Source organism: Mirounga angustirostris, unplaced genomic scaffold (genome assembly GCF_029215605.1).
Source record: "Mirounga angustirostris isolate CCGP_5_RB_7025 unplaced genomic scaffold, mMirAng1.0.hap1 SCAF_1, whole genome shotgun sequence".
NCBI lineage: Eukaryota > Metazoa > Chordata > Mammalia > Carnivora > Phocidae > Mirounga > Mirounga angustirostris.
The window spans coordinates 45,796,675-45,819,861 of record NW_026991709.1 but is presented as its reverse complement, the minus strand read 5'-3'; the positions used below and the strand labels follow the sequence as shown (position 1 = coordinate 45,819,861).

The window sequence follows — 23,187 nt, the reverse complement described above, 5'->3', positions numbered from 1 at the left end:
TTTAGGGACACCTGGGTGGCTCAGTCTGCTAGGCATCTGCCTTCAGCTCAGGTCATGATCCCAGGATCCTGGGGTCCAGTCCCACGGGCTCCTCGCTCAGCAGGAAGCCTGCTTCTCTCTCTGCTGCTTCCCCTGCTTGTGCGCTCTCTCTCTGACAAATAAATAAATAAGAATGTTTTTAAAAAAAGATTATTTTTAAATTTCTTAACATGGAGCAAACAAATGTAAATACATCCAAACAATACACATTTTAATTTCCTGGTATTTCATATATAACTGTCCCATGTGTTCCTTTCCTGAAGCCCTAGTCTTCCCCAGAGACTTCATCCAAAGCATTAATTCATTTACCAATGAGTGCAGATGACCATGGCTGCTACTGGTCCTAGCATATGTCAGTAAACTGTTGTGCAATGAAGACACGGCTCAATTTGTGTTTTCTCTGTTTGGCTTGTCCCCAAGGGAAGCTCTAAAACCCATATCTGTTTGAAACTCTGTAGGAAGGAGCTGGGACCTGGGCTTGCCTTCTGGAAGCACTTGAGCTTCTGGGAGCCTCTAACTGTTACGATGATGGCCTCCTCCAGACCTATCCATTTTGGGTCCTGATTAGAATTCCCAGTTCCTACCTAGCCCAGCCATCTGAGCCATGTGGGTAAAATGATTCTGGATAAGTATTGCTCCTATTGCCTCTGCAGATGTTAACCCCCAAACACACCCAAGTCCCAGAGGTAAGGAAGATGACTAAATTGGCTAAAGCAACATGCAGGGAGTGAGTAAGGTAAACCATAATTCTGCGCGATCCAGGCATTGTCCTAGAAATGAATGCCTGTTATATTACATTGGCCTGTGGTCCCACAAGGAGATTTTCATCATCACAGAGCAATCTTGTCATTGTTTTTGCAACTCAGTAAAGTGACAATGCTCAGGAGTGGGGAGGGAATAGAGACAGAAATAGCATCAACCACCTCCCACATCTGTGTTATACCTATAATTCCCCTAGACATATAGACTAGGATCTCCAGAGATGTTCTCTAGCCAGACTTCCATACTCTATAGCGCCAAAGCAAAACCCAGGAAGCTGAAGCACAGAAATATGGCAATTGTCATAGAGTATCAGTCACCAAGAACTTTTGATTTCACCTCTTTAAATAGAACTCCAATTTGCCCCTTCCTCCTTCATCCCTTTCCTGCCACTGACCTCATTCAGGAGCTCTTCACTACTCTATTATCCACTTTTAATCACCCTTTAAAATACCAGACAGTCAGTAAAACAGGGATGAAAAACTGTAAGTACTCCTACCTCTTACTTTAGGTATTTATAGTTGGCATCTTTTCATCCTGTGTTATCAAGGAGTAGAGGGGAGTATAGGCCAGGTTTTGCCTGTTCCAACAAGGCTTCTATCACGCTGAGAGTTCACAGGTGAATCCTCTGGTCTGATGCAGTTCCATGTAGTCAGCAGAATGCCAGCCTGAGATTCACAAGATCTGGCTCTGTCTCCATTTCTGTGGCCTTAAAGTCATCATTCAGTGCCCTACGAAAGGAGTTGTCCAAAAAACAAGATGGGTTGTCTCAGGGAGACTATTACTACAAGTCTTAGTATGTGACTGACCGCTTGCCATGTTAGCACCTCATGTTTGACATGTCCAATACTGAGCTCATTAACTTATCTTCTACTTCCATATCCAACCAGACCAGTTCCCCTTATGTTCCCTTGCTGTGTGAAAGGCAATGCTCCTGCCTAGAAACCTGAGCATCTTCCTTGACTCTTCCTTATTCCCCACATCTAATCAGTCACTACATTCATAAATATCCTTCATGTCAGTCTCCCCTGTCTAAGCCCACTGCCCCTACAGTTCAGGTTCACTGTCACTGCCTTTACAAGTCACTGAACCAGTCTCCAGATGAGCTCTTCCTGGCTTCCAGTTTTGCTCTCTCTCCAATCTATTCCCCACCCTCCTGCCTGGTTGAGTTTTCTGAAATAAAAATTTGATAATGTCACTCTTTCTTAGAACCCTTTAGCTGTTTCTCAGTGTTAGAAAAATAAAATCCTGACTCCTTAGCCTGTCTTAGATCTTGCCCCTATCAACTTTTCCAGACTAGTTTTCAGCTCCTCCTATCAAACCAGCAGTAGTTAACCCCATTGAGTTCCCTCAACAGGACTGACTCTGGTGCCTGTGAGCTAGCCTACTTTGCCTGTAGCTTCAGATCACTTTGTGTTTTTATTCGAGAGGAAGATCACTTTCCTCACTTTGTCTTTTTATTCAAGACTCAGCTGGAGTTTCATACTCACCATAAAGGGTTCCTTGAACTCCTTCCACTGTGGTACTAGTCTATACCTCCAAAATGGCACTGACAGCAATGATCTTGTTCACCTCTCCCACAGAATGTAGGCTCCTCCTCTTGAACTTCTTATGTCCATTGCCTACATTAGTCCTATAGCATGGTAGGGTCTAACAGACATCCAATAAATGCTTATTGAATAAATTTGTTACAAGAGTTTAATGCATGAGGGGTTTATAGTGGAGTTGAACAAGATGACCTTCAGAGTCCTTTCCAACTCTTAGCTTTTCATTTGAAGATACCAGTCCCTTCCATGGTTTTGAATAGCACATCCATTTATTACTCTTACGCATAACTTCAAGGCACTCCTCAACCTGAGCTTTAGACCAAAATGTCCACCTGCCTGTTATAGAACTTCCAATACTGGATGCTGAGTGAGCATCTCAAATTCAGTATGTCCAAAATTAATTCACTTGCCTATACAACCGGATTCACCTTTCCAGTTTTCTGTATTTGTTAACGACACCATCCTCTTCTTGGGGGCCCATATGAAAAACATCCAGGATGGCACCTTTTTCCTAAACCAATCACTGCCTACTCCTGTGGATTCCCCTTTCCCAAATACCAGTTGTTTTTGTCACTGCATTTACTTACAGTCTCCATCGAATTGCTGAATTGCTCGTGACTCTAATTAGCATTTGTTGCACTCTTGACTTTCGTGATGTATTTCCATCTCTGTACCAACACTAGATCCTGGAAAGATTTCTGTATTATGGCTGTAAATCCCCCAAGTCTCAGCATAAGGTTTGCAAACAGATAGCAGGTGGTCAACAAATCGTGGTAGAATGGCTGAATGAATGTTAGGATGTTAGGTTTAAACTGCTTTGGGGGCATGGATCTTGTTATATGCTTTTTTTAATTTTTTTTGGTCCCGCCCCCAATATAGTAGATATAGTAAAAGGCATAGGAAACAAGAAATACGTATTTTTAAAAATTGAACACTGTATTTTTTTATTTTAACTCGGAGTTGCTGCAACAACTGGCTGTAGTTTTAATAAAAAAAAAAAACAAAAAAAACAAAAAACGCTCTATTTTTTTGTAAAAGGTTTCTTAGCCTCAGCTCCCAGCTAAAACCATCCAGGATCCTGGTTTCCCACCCTTTCCAGTGGCCTGATGTGAGGCAGGGGAGGAGCAATGAACAAGCTGGGCCTGAAGAGCAAGGAGAGCGGGATGGGGGAAGTCCCGGAAGTCACTGACCAGAGCAAGCGGCTGCCGAAGCGACATCAGCTTCGGCTGCGGTCCCAACAATAACAGGCGCGCGGGCGGGGCGGGGCTGCCGGGGGCCCGAGCTTGGGGGCGGAACCCGGATTGGGGGAGGCGGGTGGGACGCTTTGCTAAAGCTGCAGGGGATTGGAGGAGAGAGATGAGGGGCGGTTGAGCTCAAGGAGTGGGCAGGGGAGCTAACGGGCCGACCGAGGAGAGAGCGTGTTGATTGGGAGGCGCGGAGGGAGACGGACCGGAGCCAACTGGGGATTGGCCGTGGCGGGCCGAGGAGGCGTGGTCAATGCGCGCCAGAGGGAGAGCGAGGGAGCGGGCGGCTGGTCTGCCTGCCAGCTAGCCGGAGTCCCGGGCGTGTGCTGCGAGCCGGGGTTGGGTTGAGGAACGCGGTGCGGGAGGCGCGTCCCCCTAGCTCCTCCGCAGCCGCCCTTCGCGGCTCGAGTACCCCACTTCCTTCCCTCTCTTCTCCTGCATTCTGGTCTGGGGGTCTCGGGGCAGGGAGCTGAGGGAAGGAACTAAAGAGGAGGACGCGAAAGCGGAGCGAGGGGCAGAGAGGGTCCCGGCGCGGGGCATAGCGCGCGCTGCGTCTCGCTCTCCCGCCGGAACCGCCGCCTCCTCGCCCGGGGCGCCCGCACTATGCAGGCGGACTGCCGGCCACCGCGATGGGGAGCCGGGCGGTGGTGAGAGCCGGGCGCAGCCCTCACCGTCTCCGAGTCCGGGCCGCGGCCGCCGCCCCCGCCCGGGCCGCGCTACCCCTCTCCCGCCCTCTCCCTCCCCGCTCCAACTCCTCCTCCTCCTTCCCCATGCCTCTGTTCCTCCTGCTCCTACTTATCCTGGTCCTGCTGCTCGAGGACGCCGGAGCCCAGCAAGGTGAGTGAGTGGTCCCCGGGGAGTGCGCGGCGCGCGGAGCCCCAGGGATGGTGGGGGCGCAGGGGGAACCTCTGGGATGTCGGGTCTCCGGGACGTGAGCCGAATCTGCAGATGCGCGGGGGAGGTGCGGTGCGCTTCGGTGCCTGGCCGGACCTGGCCCAGCACTCGCTGCGTTGAGTGGCAAAGGTGGCCCCGCCTGTTGTCCCCCGAGTTGGCGCGGCTTTACTTTTTGACAAGGCCTTTGGTTTTTCTGAAAAGAGAGAAGCGAGACCCTGCTGTGAAGGCCTCCGTTTTGGTATTGGATTCTTTTGGGGAAAATCTTTGGGAGGAAAAAGAGAAGTTTTGGAGGTGCGACCCCTAAAGTTAGGCTACACTGATGGACAGAGTAGAGAGGCAAGATAATTACATAGCATCTTAAACCAATTAAAGGCAAGTGGCGATAATTACCTTTGTGAAAAGTGCTCAAGTTCAAAAACGAATGACATTGATTCTGGTTAGCTTTGAGTCTTGGATTCTGGACATGCCCTTTATGATACCTTACGGTTATTCCTGTTGGTAGTCTGGATTGCCTGGGTCAGACAGTCTGACCTAAGGCAGCGTGCTGTGTTCCCAGATGGAGCATTCCGAGTTGAAAGGGTAAGCCCTTCCAGAAAGTGACAAAACTTTTTTTCCATCCACAGTCCTTGAAATACCTATTTCAGAATTGAGCAAAACTGTTTATTGAATAATCATCATAATGGAAAGAGAATGCAAGGCTGATTCCTCCTCCGCCCTTTAGTACTATTTTCAGGCAGCGAACCGCAATTTTTGAATCAGTTTGGCATCAGTTATTGAACACATTTTTCCATTGCATTTCCTTCTTTATTGCAGTGAGAAGGATATGGGTTGGATTGTTTCTTATTGCTGGGAAGATTTTTATTTTAAGTTGATCTCCATGTTTAAGTCCAGCTGAAATGTTGCTCTCATATGGTTTTCAGTAAAGTGTGGAATCATGGCCATAAGCCTGTCATTATGAAGACGCTGAAACTTTGACAGGCATGTGGAAGTACAATCTAACAATAAAAAATATATATATTTGGCAGACTAATCTCTTTTAGCTCTAGGCACATTTCTACATAGTGTAACTTAAAATTTAGATGCTTGGCATTCAGGTTTTTAGTTAGATCATCATCTTAAATAAATTCTTAAACATCACTTAAGTGTGAAATCCTTCCCCCCATTGAAGTTTTAGACTGTATGCTTGTATTTTCCTTCTAGTAGAGAAACAAAAAACAACAAGAAGGCTTACATACAGCCAGCACTAATTGGGACTGACTTTGTGGCAGGCACATTTCTAAGTGATGTATGTGTATTAAGTCAGTTAATCCTCACCACACCCATCTGAGATAGTGTTATTCCATTTCAAACATAGAGAACTGAGACACAAAACATATAAGATATCTTGATATAGAAAGGAATGTAACTTCATAAGCAGAATACTGTTTTGCTTATTTCTAGACTGAGAGTTTTTATATGTTTGTAAAAAAATCTTTGAACAGTATGGAATCAGTTATATGTCTCCCCACATGAGGCAGTTGCCTTAATTTTCAGAATTTCTCGAACCTGGCCTAATTAACATGCAATATTATCTTATTTTCTTTCAAGGTGTAATTTCAGTTTTTAGCACAGCATTAACAAATATATGGTCTCTTTCACTGTTATGTCTTATATAAACAGTGTAGATTAAAACAAATAGAAATGATGGTGGTAATTTAAAAGACCTCTGATTTCTCGTTCATTTAAGTTGATTGGGTAAGTTTTGTTAAGTCATTTAATTTCTTTGTACCTCAGTTTTCTACACCAGTGATATGAGAATACATACCTATTTCGTAGCCTAACAAAAATGAAATGATAATATGTAGGAGTTTTGTAAATGGAAAAGCGTAATATAGCTATAAGTGATTATCATTATTAATTTTTAGTTTATGAGGTTGATAAATAAGAACCAGTTAGGTATATATCACTGGAAACGCAGGAATTGTGTGCGATTTCAATTCCCTAATTTTTAAAAATTACATTTTTTACCCAAAGGACCTTGATGCAGTCTGTAGTGGAATTGCTTTTCAACCAGTCTTAACTAATCTAACAGACATATGCTTCGGGTTCCATTGGTATTCCCTCACATAAGCTGGAAAGAAGTCTCATTTCAAAATGAGAACCAGTGTTTTAAAACACCTGTAGAATTTTTAATAATGGGAGTGTCTACATATTGTAGTGTTAAGTGACAAACTGGAGTTTTTACTTTATAAGAAATCTTAGGAAGAAGACTGAAAAGAAATAATAAAATAGTCATTGTCTTTTGGTGGTAGAGTTATGGGTAATTCTGTATGCTCTTCCAAATTTTCTGCAGTTAACATATAGTCAAAATATAAGCTGTGAAAAAATTTTTTGTGAGGTTTAGGTTTTTCTTTCTTTAGCCAGTCTAGGTAGACATGCATTTAATGTATATGCTAAAGGAGAACTGTGCTTCAGGAATTTAAAAAAAAGCTTTTAGACATCATCGTGAAGTAGCAGAAGATGTTACTCTCATTCCAGTTACAGTTGACCCTTGAACAACACAGATTTGAACTGCGCTGATCCATTTGTATGTGCCGATTTTTTTCCCAATAAATATAATAGAAAATTTTTCGGAGATTTACAACAATTTGAAAAAACTCGCAGAAGAACTGCATAGCCTAGAACTATTTTTATGATATTGAAAAAGTTAGGTATTATTATAAGAATATAGTATATAATACCAGTAACATACAGAATACGTGTTAACTGACTGTTACCTGTAACAGTTACCTGGTCAGTTTTCTGGTCAGCAGTAAGCTACCAGGAAAGTTTTGGGGGAGTCAAATGTTATAGATGGATTATTGACTATGCACGGGGAGTCAGCTCCCTTAACCCCTGCATTGTTCAAGGGTCAGCTATAATGCTATATACATAGCTATTCCAGATTTTCTGCTGACAGAGTGATTTTTCTTTTCATTTGGCTCAGAATAAAATTTATCATTGGTCTGAAAATTTGTCAGCCTTTCATAACAGAGATGTATTTTAACCAATATTATTTCATTTACTTATAAGTAGATTGTATTTCCTCACATTTAATTGTACTATGATGGTGTTTTAGATACAGCTTACATTTTTATACTTTTAAGTTCTAAGTTTGATGTTGAGTTCATCTTCAAAATCTTTTTATTGTTGAAAGCATTTTTTTTCTATAACACATCTGAAAAACTTAAGTTGGTCAAATTTATCATGCTGATTGCATGTTTGCTACTGTAATAAATGTATTTAATAAGAAGTTGAGAGTCTACTATGAATGATTCTGTGTCCCCGATTTACATGTTGACTAGAAATTTGTGTCCCTTCATCTCAGGAGCTCAGCTTCCTAGTTCATGTCCTGGAGGGCTTGGCTGCCTTCTGGGTTACATTATTATGTGAATGTGGTAAAATATCAGGGAATTAATTTTTACAATTTATTTTTTAAGATTTTATTTATTTGTTTGACAGAGTGAGAGAGAGAGCACAAGCAGTGGGGGCGGAAGAGGGAGAAACAAGCTCCCTGCTGAGCAGGGAGCCTGATGTGGGGTTCGATCCCAGGATCCTGGGATGATGACCTGAGCCAAAGGCAGTCACTTAACCAACTGAGCCACCCAGGCACCCCAATTTTTACAATTTATTAAGACTGACTTGTTTATGCCTATTAATATGAAATACTTGTGAAGGTATTGATTTTTATTTGCTAATAAATCTATGAAACCAGTCAAGTTCATTCTTTTTTTTTTTCTTTTTAAAGATTTTATTTATTTGAAAGAGAGAGTGAGAGAGAGAGAGAGCACAAGAGGCGGGAGCGGGAGAGGGAGAAGCAGACTCCCTGCCGAGCAGGGAGCCCGATGCGGGACTCGATCCAGGGACTCCAGGATCATGACCTGAGCCGAAAGCAGTCGCTTAACCAACTGAGCCACCCAGGCGCCCTCAAGTTAATTCTTAATCATTCAATTTCACAATGGTGTCAGAACTGATGTGTGGGGAAAACTTGTTTTCTGTCAAATAATGCCTTTATTTGGTTGTGATGTAGGTAAATAGTTTTTCAGTAATATTTATGAATTGTCAGAAATGAACACATCTCCCTTATGAACATTTGTAATTATTTTTAATATCAACATTAGGTTAATTTAGAATTTTCAGTTGTTTTTTCTTGGTCCGATAAAACATTAGGCTCTTACATGTAGTTTTGTTCAGAGGCAAAAATCAAAGCATCCTTTTTCTGCTATATTTCTGATTAATTTTTCCCAGTGAAAATTAGAAATACAACATAAATTCCACATGTGCTAATGATTAGGTTTAAAATCCACATTTTTAAAACTTGTAAATGAAAAGTTAATTGTAAAATTATAGGTCATTGATTTTAGGTATATTTCCGCGAAGCAAAGAGGAAATATTATTTCCCACTGGAGATGGTTAATAATTCTGTCTGAACATCTCAGCTTCATTCTAGAAGACCAACATAAAAACAAAACAAAACAAAAAAAACCTTAAGATCGTGAAATTGGTATAAGTGAAAGTACCAGTGCTGCCATGAAAATGACAAATGAATTAATTTCCAAAAAGAAATTATGAGATTATAGTATGATGAGGAAAGGCTACATGTATATAGAGACAGTTTTAAGTTTAGGATTATACTTTACAAAATGAACCTAGGATGTGAAAGCTCAGATGGTAATACTGTGCGTTAATTGAATGCATGCAGATAGTTTCCATTTGAACTTCTTGATTAGTTGGAAGGATGTAGAATGATGACATAAAATTATTGGGATTAGGAAAAGCTTCATAGAGATAGTGAACTGTGATTGTTGAAATAAGAAGTGAGACAACTTGGCAGTTTTTCTTGGGTGGCTCATGGATTCAGTTTACAACCTTACCACGGCCTTGCCACTTTATTTTTTAAATATTGTACAGATAATTATAGTTGTTCAAAACCAAAAACTTAATTGATAATTACCCACAGTTCTACCCCCTAGTCTATCAACTTACGACTTTTATGTTTCTTCCTATTCCATATTCACACACCTACATAAAAATCTTAACATGGTTATAATTTTAATCGTTTGTGTTTCTGTAGACATACTGTGTTGAAATTAATTGTGTAGGCTAATTTAAGACACACAGCATACTTAAAAATACAGCAAAAAAATTCAAAATGTAAAAATTCATCAGAAGACATTATTTATGAAGTAATTATTGTTTGGAATTGCTATTACTTTAGTCCATTTGATTAAATTCTTCATTTAGGGTGGGATCTTTAAGAAGGTATTTCAGTTCAAAATAATAGCTTAGAAACCTACATAATGCTAATTTCCCAGATCATTATGTGGATTAAATCAATATAATCCACGAGGACAGAAAATACAGATATTCAAATAAACTAGTATTTAATGGATGCCAGTTTCCGCTGAAGCAAATGGGATAATGGGGTGATCTTAAAAGTTTGCTAAAATATTACCTACTCGATTAGCCTGCACTCTGAAGGATATGTAGTTGGAAGAAAAATGTTGGTTAGCTACTTGAATTATGGGGAAGACCGCCAAGGTGCAGTCTCCCTCAGCTGCTTTCTCAGAGTGGGCCAAGTTTCTTGCAAGGCTTTTGTTGAGCTGGTTGCATGCAAGTGTGCAGTCAAAACTGAATTGCTTGGTTGATCAAAGAAAAGATGCTGGTACTGTTTATCAACCTCTCGTTAAGAACTTGCAGCATAAAGTTGTACCAGCTCTGAGCTGCCAGGCATGTGTGCGCATGTCAGTACAGTCCTGAGACATTTAGAGTAAAACATTGTAATTGTTTATAGAGAACCCACAGTCTAGTTGGGGAAATAATTATCTTCAAGTTGAATTACAGATAAAAATAAGCAACGGAGGTTGCTTATTGCTGTGGGTTTGAAGGGAAGAAGAGCCCACAGGAAGTAGGAGAAGCCTTGCTGATAAAGTGATTTTGACTGAGTGAGCTTTAAAGGATTGATAGGTTTGTAGTCCACAGGGAAGACAGACATTTGAGAAGTGAAGATCACAGCATCAGAACAGCAAGGAGTCAGGAAAGCATGGGAGTGTAAAAGCCTGTCCTGGTGCAATGAGTAGCAAGACTCCAAGCCCCTGGTCTTGGCTTCCTGCTTCCTTCTTGAGCCCCATGCCTTGCTCCTGCCTAATAATTGGGGGCAGATATTGGCTGGTTGATTACTGCTGGCCATGGTTCTTAAGTACTGGGGTTCTGCCTTCCTGGACCCATGTGGCTGGCAGCCTCTTGATCACCTGTACGATACAATCCTAATTCCTTTGCATATTATACATGTGATTTTTTTCACAGTCTGGTCTCTCCCTTCCTCTCAATCTCATACTAGCATCCCTCAACTTTTATCTGTAGTTCATGTGTAAGACTGAGCTACTTTTTATTGCTCTAAAGTATAATTTCATGTGGGTTTTTGTGTGTGTGTGCGGTTTTTTTTTTTTTTTTTTTTTTTGGCCTCATTCCCTATACTGACTTCTTTACATATGCTATTTTCTCTACTTAAAGAGAAAGGGCTCTTTCTTTCTTTGCATGGTAAATTCCTAATCTTCCTTCAAAACCCGTCTTGTGTATTATCCCTGAGAAAAGTTCTTTAACCATCATCACACACTCATCTCCAGACGGGACTTTTCAGTTACTTCTTTTCATTCATTACTCACATTGAATATAAGATATTTATTTGTCTTGGCAGAGAGTTTACTCATTTTCTTATTTCTAATACTTAGCATGATGTCGGTCATTCAAAAAATGTGAATCAAGAACCCATTTCTGGAGGGAAGGTGCTGCTCCAGCTACATGATTTGATGTTAGTCTCTGGGCATCTGCACACGCTTCGTGCTGTTGTCGGTTGTCTCCTCCTCACAGTGAGCAGTCCAGGCTGGGCTTCTCAGTGTCATGGGAGTAGAGCCCCCTCTTGAACCTTACTACCTACTTGCTCAGGGCCTAACATCCTGCCCAGTGTTTCCCAGCTGCCCTCTGGGAGGTAGACTGCTTTGCTCCCTCGGTGAGAGGAGTCCTTCCACTAGAACTCTGCACATGGCCATGGTTTCTTCTTAGAAAACACTGCTGTGCCCTTCTTGTCAGATAGGTCATCTTTAAGAACAGTAACAGCTTAAATCAGTGTCAGCAAGTTGGGTGTGCTCCTTTGCTCTTTTAAACTCTGATTTAGATGGCCACCTCTGGTATTACCAGAGTTCCCCCGGTTGTGGTTCTGGTAGTTGCCTGCCTCCTTTTTCTTTGACAGCTCCAATTCCTGGAGAATGATCAGGTAGTTTCAGTCATCTGGTGTCAGAGGAAGCTAATGAGAAATGAAGGCTGGAAAGATCATTGGGAACACGATTCTGGAGGACTTTCCACTGGGGGGCAGACAGGAGTTTGTACCTGAAGTATTAGCAAGACATCATCTTGGGTTCCTCTGCCTTCACCCAGTGCATTTGTCTACCTCTGGACACTTCTCATCCCAGCCTCCCAGGTCCCTCATCTCTTTGATGCTCTTCCCCTTGCCCTTGACGGATCCCAAATGTGGCTCATGTGCCAGTCCCCCCTGTCTTCTCTGATTCTGGATAGCTCAAGGTTACTGGAGAAAGTCATGTGGCCATTGTGCCTAAATCTACACAAATGAGGTCTACTAATCAGATCTCCAGCGGGGCTTACCGCTCAGCAGGAGCACTGTGACTGCCCCACTTTGTAGCGCTGAACGCCTGCCCTGCTTTGCATCCCTGCACAGTGGAGCTGCCACCTGCCTCCTTTCCTTCTTCCTAAAACCAGCTCTTCCACTTGTCCAGAACTCTGCTTCATCAGGGAATGTAAGTTAGGTTTAGTATAATTTAAATTTGAATGGTGTTTTTGGCTCCATACCTGGAGTCATGCTCAAAATACCACTGGCTCCTGTGCATCATTCTTCTCAGCTGTCTGCTTTCTAGTACCTTATATCTCTGCTTTTTTCAGTGATGAACTTTACAAGTAGACTACATCTGTGCTGTTCCTTTTCTTGGTGTCTGGCACACCTCGAATACTTGTTAAATGCTGATTTCCTTGCAGCCTGGTCTCTGCTCCAGTGAAAGTATCATTTAAACTGTCAGATTTTTTTCCTTTTTGGTTTTGGCTTGTGTTACTCTGAAAAACTGGAGCGCTTTCTTTGTCTTCACTATTTCATACTTTGATGGACTATGAAAGTACGGAGACTTTGGAGTCAGACACACCTGGATTTAAATATTAGGCAAGGATATCTCCTAATAGAACTCACCTCTCTTTCTAGAATGTTTGAGGGCTGGGATCAAATCTGTTTGGGTAGTCAGTAAATTTTTGGTGAGTGAATCAGTATGAACAGAGGTGGTTAATATATAAGTAGATGAGGTTTGAGGTTTGAGGATTAGGAGAAAGGTTGGAGACTTTGTGGTAACTGAAGTTGGAGTAGAAAGATATCCCTGGTAGAATACACAGGATGGGGGAAGACCTGAACAGCAGCATCAGCAGTCAGTATTAAGAAGGTAAGTCCATGAAGATGCAGAAGTTGCAATTAGTTCAAAGAACTGAGCCAGGGAAGAAGAATTTTAAGAAGGAGGGAAGGAAGATACAAAGAAAGGAAGGAAGGAAGATGGGAGGGAAGGAAGGGTCAGCAAAGCCAGATAATATGGAAAGATCACAAATGATAAGGGTGGAAAAGTATCCATGGACTTTTGGCAGCTTGGAAACTGGCTGCCCTAGTGAATAGTTTCATTGGTGAGGTAGGTCTGCATTTCCTAGGGCTGCCATAACAAATTGCCACAAATCTAGGTGGCTTAAAACGATAGAACTTTACTGTCGTATAGTTCTGGAGGCTAGAATTCTGAAATTGGGGTATCAGCAGGGACATGCTCTCCATCTGAAGATGCTGGGGGAGGATCTTTCCTTGTCTCTTCCTAGCTTCTGGCAATTTTAATCTTCAGAGTTCCTTTGCATCATTCCAACCTCTGCCTCTGTTAACATAATGTCCTTCCTGTGTCTGTCTGTGTTCAGATTTTCCTCTTTTTATAAGGACATCAGTCATTGGATTAGGGTGCACCTTAATTCAGTATGACCTCATTTTAACTTGATGACATCTGCTAAGACCTTGTTTCCAAATAGGGTTATATTCATTGGTACCAGAAATTAGGACTTAAACATAACTCTTTGGAAGGGACACAGTCCAACCCATAGCAGCTTGGAAGCTGAATTGCAGTGCATTGAAACTTGTGAGCACTGGCTATTATACGCAACTAATGAATCATTGAACACTACATCAAAAATTAATGATATACTATACAGTGGCTAACTGAACATAATAAAAAAAACTTAGAACAGGAGGCAAAGAAGTAAGACATCAATTATGGAGGCTAGAAGAAATTTCTCTGTAAAAGAAAGGAAAAGTGAGCAAGAAGATGGTAGTTACTGGGGGACACTGGTGGAAAGAGTTTTTTGTGGTATTTTGTGATTGCTGTTATTGTTAGCGTTTTATGATTTGTTAAAGTGCAAAACCTAGGCAGCACTATAGAGCTGTTTTACTGGTTATAATTTGCAAAAGAGGCAAAATTATACCTGCCTTGCAAATGTAAAATGAACACATGTCAAAGATTTTATTCATTCATTAATGAGGGAACCAGTAAGATGTTAAATCCTGTCCAGAGAATATTTGAGAAACTAGGTTTTTATAATCTTAGGATATGGTTGCTAGATTAGATGGCTGAATCTGGTTAATGGGCCAATAGGGTCATAAACAGTAACCTTTGGGATTATCTTTTCAACTGTACAGAAATGATCTACATTTCTACCAGACAACAATCTATACATTAACATGTAACCGAAACTGGGACTGTTCAACAGTTACATAAATAGCAAGTCCAACTAACTACCTTGCTCTATAATCCTTTGGCAGCTTTTGGCTTCTGTGACATTTAAAAGATGTGCTGCTCACCTTTTCTTTAACCAATTTCCAAATATAAGATGATTTTTCTGACATAATTATCAGAATCTATGGAGATAGAGAGGGGGACCTGAGAACCTTTAATTAGCCCTTAGGTGATTCTAATGTTGACAAAATCTGAGAACCATCGAGTAAGAGAATACTGAGTGGCTTTGGGTGCCCATCTGAGACTGGCACCTATCCCCCTGGACTTTGTGATTTTTTTTTTTCCCCCTCAGTAGTGCTCAGCTCTGTGGCAAAGAGAGATCATATGATCCAGGATTGAGGGTTTGGCAGGCAGATACTCAGGAAGGGCACAGTGGCTAGGAAGTAAGGTATGCGGAAGAGATAGTTAATACTGGACATGAGGTCCAGGCTGGGTAGGGAAAAACATAAGGCCAGGACAAGATTAGCTGATGGGGAGAAAAGAAAGAAGTCAAGTTCACAGAAAGTATGTGGGTATAAGAGCACTGAAAGGTCAGGAGACTGACCAGCAGAATGAGACTTTAAAGTTTTGAGTTTTCACAGGTGGGTGGGAGTGTTTCTAACAATGGCAAAAAATAAAGTCCAGGTTGTGCTCCTGAGAGAGTTCCTGAAGGTAGAGGTCATCAGGGAGAAGATGAGTGACAATTACTTTCTCATAGATTTATACTTTTCACAAGACACTGCTCTTGAAACTTTAAAGCTGATGTAAATTTCCACTGGACCATTGTTCTGTTACTTTAGGTTGTGGCCAGATGCCCTGTGTCTACATGTGATGGGCAAAAGCCTTTCTGGTCTTTTAGGACTGTACTAGTATCCTCAAACAAAGCGTCTTTATTGAGCGCATTATTCTAGGTTAGGCCCTCAATACTAGGTGTTTTCATACAATATCTCATTTAATTTTTACCCTACGTGTTTGAATTGTTAGTATCCCCATTGTACAGAGCTGCGGTTTAGCAGCAATAAATAACTTTTTGAAGGTCACAGTGAATGGTGGATAGGGCATTTAAATTCATTCTCTTAACTCCAGAGCTCATTTGCTTAACCACTATGTTCTAAGTAGGGTGTGTGCTTGGTGGGGGTTAAAGAGGATTTATACATCTCACATTCCTTCATGTAATTCAATTTTGTAAATTACCACACATGCAGAGAATAGTTTGAGCTTAAAAAAGAATGAAGCTGGGAGCTATTTCTTTTTCTAAAAATTGCCACAGTGACCTTCTTTAGGCTTTCAGAGCATATCCATCTTATGTAGTATTTAAAATAAAAAACGAGTGAAATTAAAGTAGTCTTTGAATTATTTATTTGAGATTTGTAGTGATGCAACTTTAAAAATCTTGTAAGACTGGTAATGGTACTTCAGTCCAAAAATTCACAGTGCTAAACATGGCATTAAAAATCTTCATTGTAGGGGCGCCTGGGTGGCTCAGTCGTTAAGCGTCTGCCTTTGGCTCAGGTCATGGTCCCAGGGTCCTGGGATCGAGCCCTGCATTGGGCTCCCTGCTCCGCGGGAAGCCTGCTTCTCCCTCTCCCACTCCCCCTGCTTGTGTTCCCTCTCTCGCTGTGTCTCTCTCTGTCAAATAAATAAATAAATAAATAATCTTAAAAAAAAAAAATCTTCATTGTAGCCAGATGAAGTAGGATGTATTAATCAATTCTTGCAAGTTATTCCTTTGAGTGCCTTTCTACTCTAAAATACTTTTTTTTTCAGTTGATTTATTATAAGATCTCACAGATGCATTATAAGATGTGACAGAAATGACACTTATTTAGAGGAAGTATAGTCAGACTCACCTGTTGACAGTGATAAAAAAAAAATCCTTGAAAGCTCACTGGAAAAATACAAACTGTTCAGAGTTTATAATGATTGTAATGAAAGTTACATTGCTCTACATTTGTGGCATATTTGTGCATTCGTGTTTGGTATTGTTAAAGTGTTTTTAGAAGTCACGCAGTGTTTAGAGTAATATAATTCAATCATTAAGATAATTTATATTACATATTAGCAATGTGACTAAAATATGGGGGTGGCTGCAGGGTCACATGTAATCAATATTACAAGCATGTATTTATTTAAAAAAACAACAACAATTGATTTGAAGTTTAGAGCAACCTAAAATAAGAGTATGTTCTTTGTTGTATTAATTCATTGTTATTAAATGTTTAATGTTCTGTGTTCTCTAGGGTTAAGTAGTTTAAAAAAATATTGTTATTTTCCTGGAAAAATACCAAAATTTGTATCTGGCTTAACATATCTGACCTTAGCCTCTTCAGAGGAAGTGAACACATGTTCTATGAGTAATCCCCTAGATAAATCAGCAGCCAAACAAAGGAGCAGTAAGATCAAATTCCAGTGTTTCTTTGCCACTGAAATAAAACTGAAATTCAAAAATTACATTAACAGGTTTCTGTCTTTTATGGTCAGTTATACTTTGGTGGAGACCATCTAGAGGAGGAGGAGGAGGAGGAGAAGCTGACAGTGATGATGGTGTTGATGGTGTTGGAGAAGGAGAAAGATTTGGTGATGTTGGAGTTACTGGTGAGGGCGCATGGATTGGTCCTAGGATAACCATTGTGAAAGTTATTTTTCCTGTCATAGTTATGCTGTCTTTGTCAATTCTGCCTTGTGAAAATGAATAACGGTAGGTGGTGGTGCCTGGTCACAGGTCATTATTTTTTCCAAAGCATACAAAGATAAGCAGAAAATTTGGAGACTTAACTCCTGACCTTATTAGCACCCTTTTTCAAACCCTAATTTTAAGAGCTGTTGACCCAGAAAAAAAAATTACTCCAGGGCTGTAGACTAATAGAAAGGACATTTTCTTTCCTTTAACTTCCATTTACTTGTTTTAAAAATTGGGAAGTGAGACTCAAACTCTTTAGTATAACTGCTGACCGTGGGAGGAAAGTATTCCTTAGGCTGTACCCTACGTGGACAGAACAGCATTATTCTTCAGGCCAAAGGAAACCCGGCCAAGAACTCACTCAGATCTTCTGTCTGAGATGTCCTGGCCTTTACTGTAGGTCAGCCTTCTCAACCTCAGTACTATTGACGTTTAAGATCGATCATTCTTTATTCTGGGGGTGCTGTCCTGTGCACAATGTAGGATGTTTAGCAGCATTCCTGGCTTCCATCCACCAGATGCCAGTAGTAGCCCAACCCCTCAATTGTGACAACCAACCAAATCTATCTCCAGACATTGCCATTGCCAAATGGGAGGTAAAATTGCTCCCATGGGAGCTTCCGCATCTCCCACATTTGAGTACCACTGTCTAAGTGTATTAGGTGATTAGCTGATAAAGAATTTTCTCCAGATTTTAGTTTTACTTCTAGATACTTTGTCATTTTAAGCATTGGTACAGAATAGGATTTGCTTTTTTTTTTTTTTTTAAAGAATGAAATGTTTTTGTTTTGTTTTGTTTTGTTTTTGTTTTTGTTTTATTTGAGAGAGAGAGAATGAGAGACAGAGAGCATGAGAGGGAGGAGGGTCAGAGGGAGAAGCAGACTCCCTGCTGAGCAGGGAGCCCGATGCGGGACTCGATCCCGGGACTCCAGGATCATGACCTGAGCCGAAGGCAGTCGCTTAACCAACTGAGCCACCCAGGCACCCAGGATTTGCTTTTAAGAACTGAAAAACTGGAAGCACATTTTCTAATTTAAGGGTAAAAGTGAGGACAAGGTCTTCTTTGAGAGTTCAACATTATGACCTTTGGATGCCTAGTACAGTGTTTTCCAGAGGGCTGGTGGGGACCCTTTAGTGGGTCGGGATTATACGTGCAGCAGTGTATGGGATCACAGTGTAAAATGTATTTCTTACTTTGAAATAACTGAGAAAAACATTTGAAAACTGCTGGCCTAGTGATGATGTATAAGCCCAGCCTCCTCTTTCAAACTGTAATATTCTAAACATATTCTTCATAGCAGTAGGTGTTTATCCAGGCCAGCTAATCTATTTATCTTGTCAGGTTAAACTTATCAAATAGTCTTGGAAGTATGAAACATTCAAACTTGTTCATTGTAGTAGTAGATTTGAGACTTTCTTTTAACTTTGGTTTCTGGTGCATACCATCTTTTTTGCTAGGGGGAGGAAGCTCTGAGCTCCATCACATATTTTAGAACATTCTTGGCACGTTACTTGTGGACTGTTCATGCCCTCCCCCTACACAAGATACTGAAAAAAGACAGCTCCATTTTAATTGTTTTCTTCATCAGCATGCATGCAAAAGTCCTGTTTTTCATCAGTTAGTATTTATTTTGTTAACTTGTAGAAATTATGCTTTATGGAGGAAAGGGCAAGAAACATTTGTGTATTTATTGACAGTCAAATATGAGCATAAAGACGTCTAAAAATTACTCCTAACACTGCTTGTACTCTTTTTGTAAAATTCATTTTAAAATGGCAACCTTAAGTTAAATAGTGGCCCGTGGGGACTATATTAGATGGGACAGTCTGCCATTACTAAGTCATGAATTCAGCTGTTAATGGGAAATTCTTGGCTTCCTGAAATCTATCAGCACTTCCGGCCACTTAAAAAGCTGCTTTAGTTTCTATTCACTAAAGAAAATACATTTATATTTTGAGTTATTTTATTTATTCAGTGGCTACTTTTCAAAGATTTAAACATTCCAGAAAGCACATTTTCATCTTTTTAATAGTAAGAGAACATTTCAGACTAGTTTCATAGTGTTAGAAGTTTTGTCTTAGGGGATAGTATTTTTCTCTAAGGAAAAATTTTAATGATTATTCAAAAGTTATTTTTATTACAATTCATTTGTGTTCACAGTGAAGGCTTTTATATCCCTGTGTTTCTAATTTAGATGATATTCAGTAGAGATATCCAAGGTATTTTCATCATAGTTTCAGGGAAAATTTGAGTGTTTTTTTTTTTTTCTTCTGAGTTGTATAACACTTAAGTTTTATATTTGCAGAAGATCAGTGGGTGTATCACAAAAACTCACATGTTTATTTCATGGTGCCTTTATATATTATTGAGTGACTATGCCTACTTTCTATGTGTAGAATGAAAGCAGGTGTAGAGATAGCAATGTTGCTCAAAAGCTGAACTTTATCGATGTTTGTTTAGGAAGCTAGATTGCTAGTATTGACCTTTAAAAGTGGGCCAACAATATTAGTAGGGATTTGAGAATAAAATTTCTTGATCAGAAAAGGATATGAAGTATTATCATAAGGTAGGTAAGTAGTTTTTCCTTTATTAAAGTGAGTTTTGAGACTGGTTTGAAATTACTTTTTCGTTGGTTCATGTACAGTTCCTTATACATCCAATTAGTAACTATTTTGCAAATACTTTCTAGATTATTAACTTCTTATTCACAGGCTTTTAAAGCTTTCATTCATCTGTTCTAGTAAATGGTATCAACACTGAACTGTTCTTAAAAATAATAATATAATAGAAAATCCTTTTACAGCTATCTGTATCCATATTGACTTTAAAACTCAGCACTGTCACTTTTGATAGTTTTTTTGTGTAAGCACTGAACTATTCCAGAGGTGATTATAAATGGCTGTCTTGAAGGAAGAAAATACTATCATTTTAGTACAGTGTCGTCTTCTTTTTAGAAAGAGATTCATTTGAATCCCACCCTTAAGGAATGTTACATGGTACGGTTGGAGCAGCAGCTGAAACTTCTCAACACTGCATCCCCTTCTAGGTGCTCAAACACCAGATTTTATGATAAAAGGAGGATGCAAACAATACTATGTTGAGTGCCCTGAGTTCCCACAGTGAAGGAATTCTGGAACAGATAATGCTGCTACCAAGATATGACAGTTATTTTTCCTAATCTTTACTAAGTCATTAAACTGTTACTTTTTTTCCTCGTCATTCTATAGGGAAAAAATGAGGTTTTTGGAGAAGGACTACTAAAAAGTCAAATTTCAATAGAATGTAAAATTAGTAAAATTAAATTTCATTAAATATGGCTTTAAAGCCTTCAAGAATGAATGCCTTGAAATACTGTGATATGGTCAGTAATCTGTGCAACGTGTGAAGTGTTTTTAGATACCCTCCTACTTTTCACAGATTTTAGAAGGGTTTGTGGTAAATGGATGAAGCTGATCACATACTTTTATTTTTATAGTTTACATTTACTTTGAACAATTACTATGAACTGACACTCTTTTAAAGATTGGATTTATTATGCTATGTATATAAATTTATTGCTAAGCTATGTTTACCTCTGTTTATTGAGGTGGAAAGCTCTTTGAACTCATAAGGGCAATCATTGATTATTTTGACCGTACCTGGTTTCTTTTGGTTCCTATGAGCAGATATATTAAACTCTGCCTTCCTTTCTATCTTGTGTAAGGAAAGTGTTGGTGGTATAAAACATCTGTCATACATATTTTAAAATTTTCACCAAAAAAATCCTGATTATTTATAATGTTAAAGATGTAATAATAATTTATCGTTCTTTTAACTTTTTTTTTTTAAGGTGATGGATGCGGACATACTGTACTAGGCCCTGAAAGTGGAACCCTCACGTCCATAAACTACCCACAGACCTATCCCAACAGCACCGTTTGCGAATGGGAGATCCGTGTAAAGATGGGGGAGAGAGTGCGCATCAAATTTGGTGACTTTGACATTGAAGATTCTGACTCTTGCCACTTTAATTACTTGAGAATTTATAATGGCATTGGAGTTAGCAGAACTGAAATAGGTAGGAAATTTTCTTGTAAATGTACATGTAATACATCATTGCCCTGAGTTTTAAAACTAAAACAATTTTTGATACTTACATTAAATAACTAGACTATATAGGATGATAGGTAGGAAATTATTTTGTGGATTATATGTGGAAATCTCAAATTTGAATCTTTTGGGAAGAGAAGATTCTTATCTGTCCAAAGAAGCTTGTTGGTACTTTTGCAACAAGATGCCACTCTACTGCTTCTAAGAAGGAGGATGTTAAGTATCTCATTTTTTTGTTTTTTTTTCTAATCATTTTATTTGCAATTAAAGAATATAATTCATGCTTAGGAGGCAGTATATCATGGTGATTAAAAGCATAGGTTTTGGATACAAAGTGCCTGGTATCAAATCCTCACTCCGCTCTTAGCTTATGTGTGATTTTGGGCAAGTCACCCGACCTGTTTTTTCACTTGTAAGATAGGGAATGAACTAGTAACATGTAAAGTGCTTAGAACAGTCCATAACACATGATATATGCTTACTAATACTAGCTGCTATTGTTGTTATTCTTAGCTAAGATTAGCGGTTCTCAGTTATGGCTGCATATTAGAGTCACCTGGAAAGATTTTTAATAATACTATATACTAAATAATACTGTATCCCCATCCTAGACCAGTTGAATCAGAATTGATTGGGTGGGACCCACGCCTCTGGAATTTAAAGGCTTCCCAGGAGAATCTGCTTTGTAGTCATGTTGAGAATCTTTGGCTTAGAGATCAGTCCCTTAGGCTTAAAGGTGGAAAATGTCTAAGACTGTTTGGGTGAACTAACATCATACAGTAAATCTTGAATTCTCCATGAATTAATTTGGAAACATTTATTGGTACTAGTGTATAAAATATCTTTTAGAACTATAATTGGAACCCAGTATCTTTTCTGTAAGCATGATGTTCATCCTCTGGCGGCCTCCTCTCCATATCAAGTCAAATCCTTCATCTTGTCTGTACGTTTTGGCCTCTTACCTATGAGAGAAACAATTCCTGGCCAGCTTCTCTTACTGCCGATTGATAACCTCTGTTGTCTCTCAGTCAACTCTTAATTAACCTAAAAAAAACTTAAAAGTCAAGTAGCTTGATCACCGTGTGTATATTGCCATGAATATATGGTCTCGGATAAGCTTTTAGGAACTCAGATTGCCTGAGGATCTAGAAACCACTATAACACTAATAGAGGGCAACTGTATTAAACGGGTGGTGCAGTAGGGAGTAAACAGTACCACCTAAGCAGTCTTGTAACAGCAGTGAAAAAAGGTGAGCCACAGTCCCATCAAGCCTTTAGCAGTTTACAGGAAAGAAAGGAGCTAGAGAAACACGTTTTATCAACCATAAAGACCATCTGTCAATAGCATTTTTAAAAAAAGGAGAGAAGTAGAGGGAATTGTCATACTTTCAGGAGTTACATCTTCCAAAAATAATGTGTGGGCCTTGTTTTGATCTTGATTCAAGCTGCAGGAAGACATGTTAAGATAATCCAGAGAAATTTTAAGAGGAATCGGGCGTTCAGTGCTAGCAGGAGTGATTGTTTTTGGTGTGTTAATGTTATAATTATTTTTCTTTAAAAATTTTATTTATTTATTTGTCAGAGATCACAAGTAGGCAGAGAGGCAGGCAGAGGGAGAGGGAGAAGCAGGCTCCCTGCTAAGCAGGGAGCCCCGATGCAGGGCTCGATCCCAGGACCCTGAGATCATGACCTGAGGCGAAGGCAGACGCTTAACTGACTGAGCCACCCAGGTGCCCCTATAATTATTTTTTTTAAAGATCTGATTTGTTAGAGACATTCTGAAGTTCAAATCTAAGAATACACTGTTGATATTCTTTTGTACTTTGCTTTTCCCTTACCTAAGAAGGAAGTCATTCCAACAACAGTGCATAGACATAGCCCTTAATTCTTTTTACAGCTGCAGAGAACTCCACAGTATGGAGGTACTGCAGTTTATTTAACCACTCTTTTGTGTACAGATACTTCCAGTATCATGCAGTTACAAACGGTGCTGCAACAAATAACTTTATGCAGATGTATTTTTGTATTCTTGGAGGTGTTTCTTCAGAACAAATTCCTGAAATGC

At 39.8% G+C, this 23,187-nt stretch overlaps 1 protein-coding gene across 15 annotated transcripts in view; it reads left to right on the top strand.

Annotated features, from left to right (window-relative positions):
• DCBLD2 (discoidin, CUB and LCCL domain containing 2) overlaps positions 1-23,187 on the top strand; it is an 803,840-nt gene that overhangs the window by 683,883 nt on the left and 96,770 nt on the right. For 6 of the 15 annotated variants that reach the window (XR_010409667.1, XR_010409722.1, XR_010409603.1 and 3 more), the window contains exons 1-3: positions 3,781-4,426; positions 16,834-16,947; positions 20,863-21,090. Coding sequence is in view for 10 of the 15 variants with exons in the window: in XM_064584825.1 (XP_064440895.1) it covers positions 4,219-4,426; positions 16,834-16,947; positions 20,863-21,090 (550 nt within the window). In the remaining 5 variants the exon portion in view is untranslated. Of the gene's footprint in view, positions 1-3,776; positions 4,427-16,833; positions 16,948-20,862; positions 21,091-23,187 lie in introns of those variants that run through there. The other 9 variants (XM_064587077.1, XM_064586291.1, XM_064586683.1 and 6 more) reach the window with 5 other exon arrangements.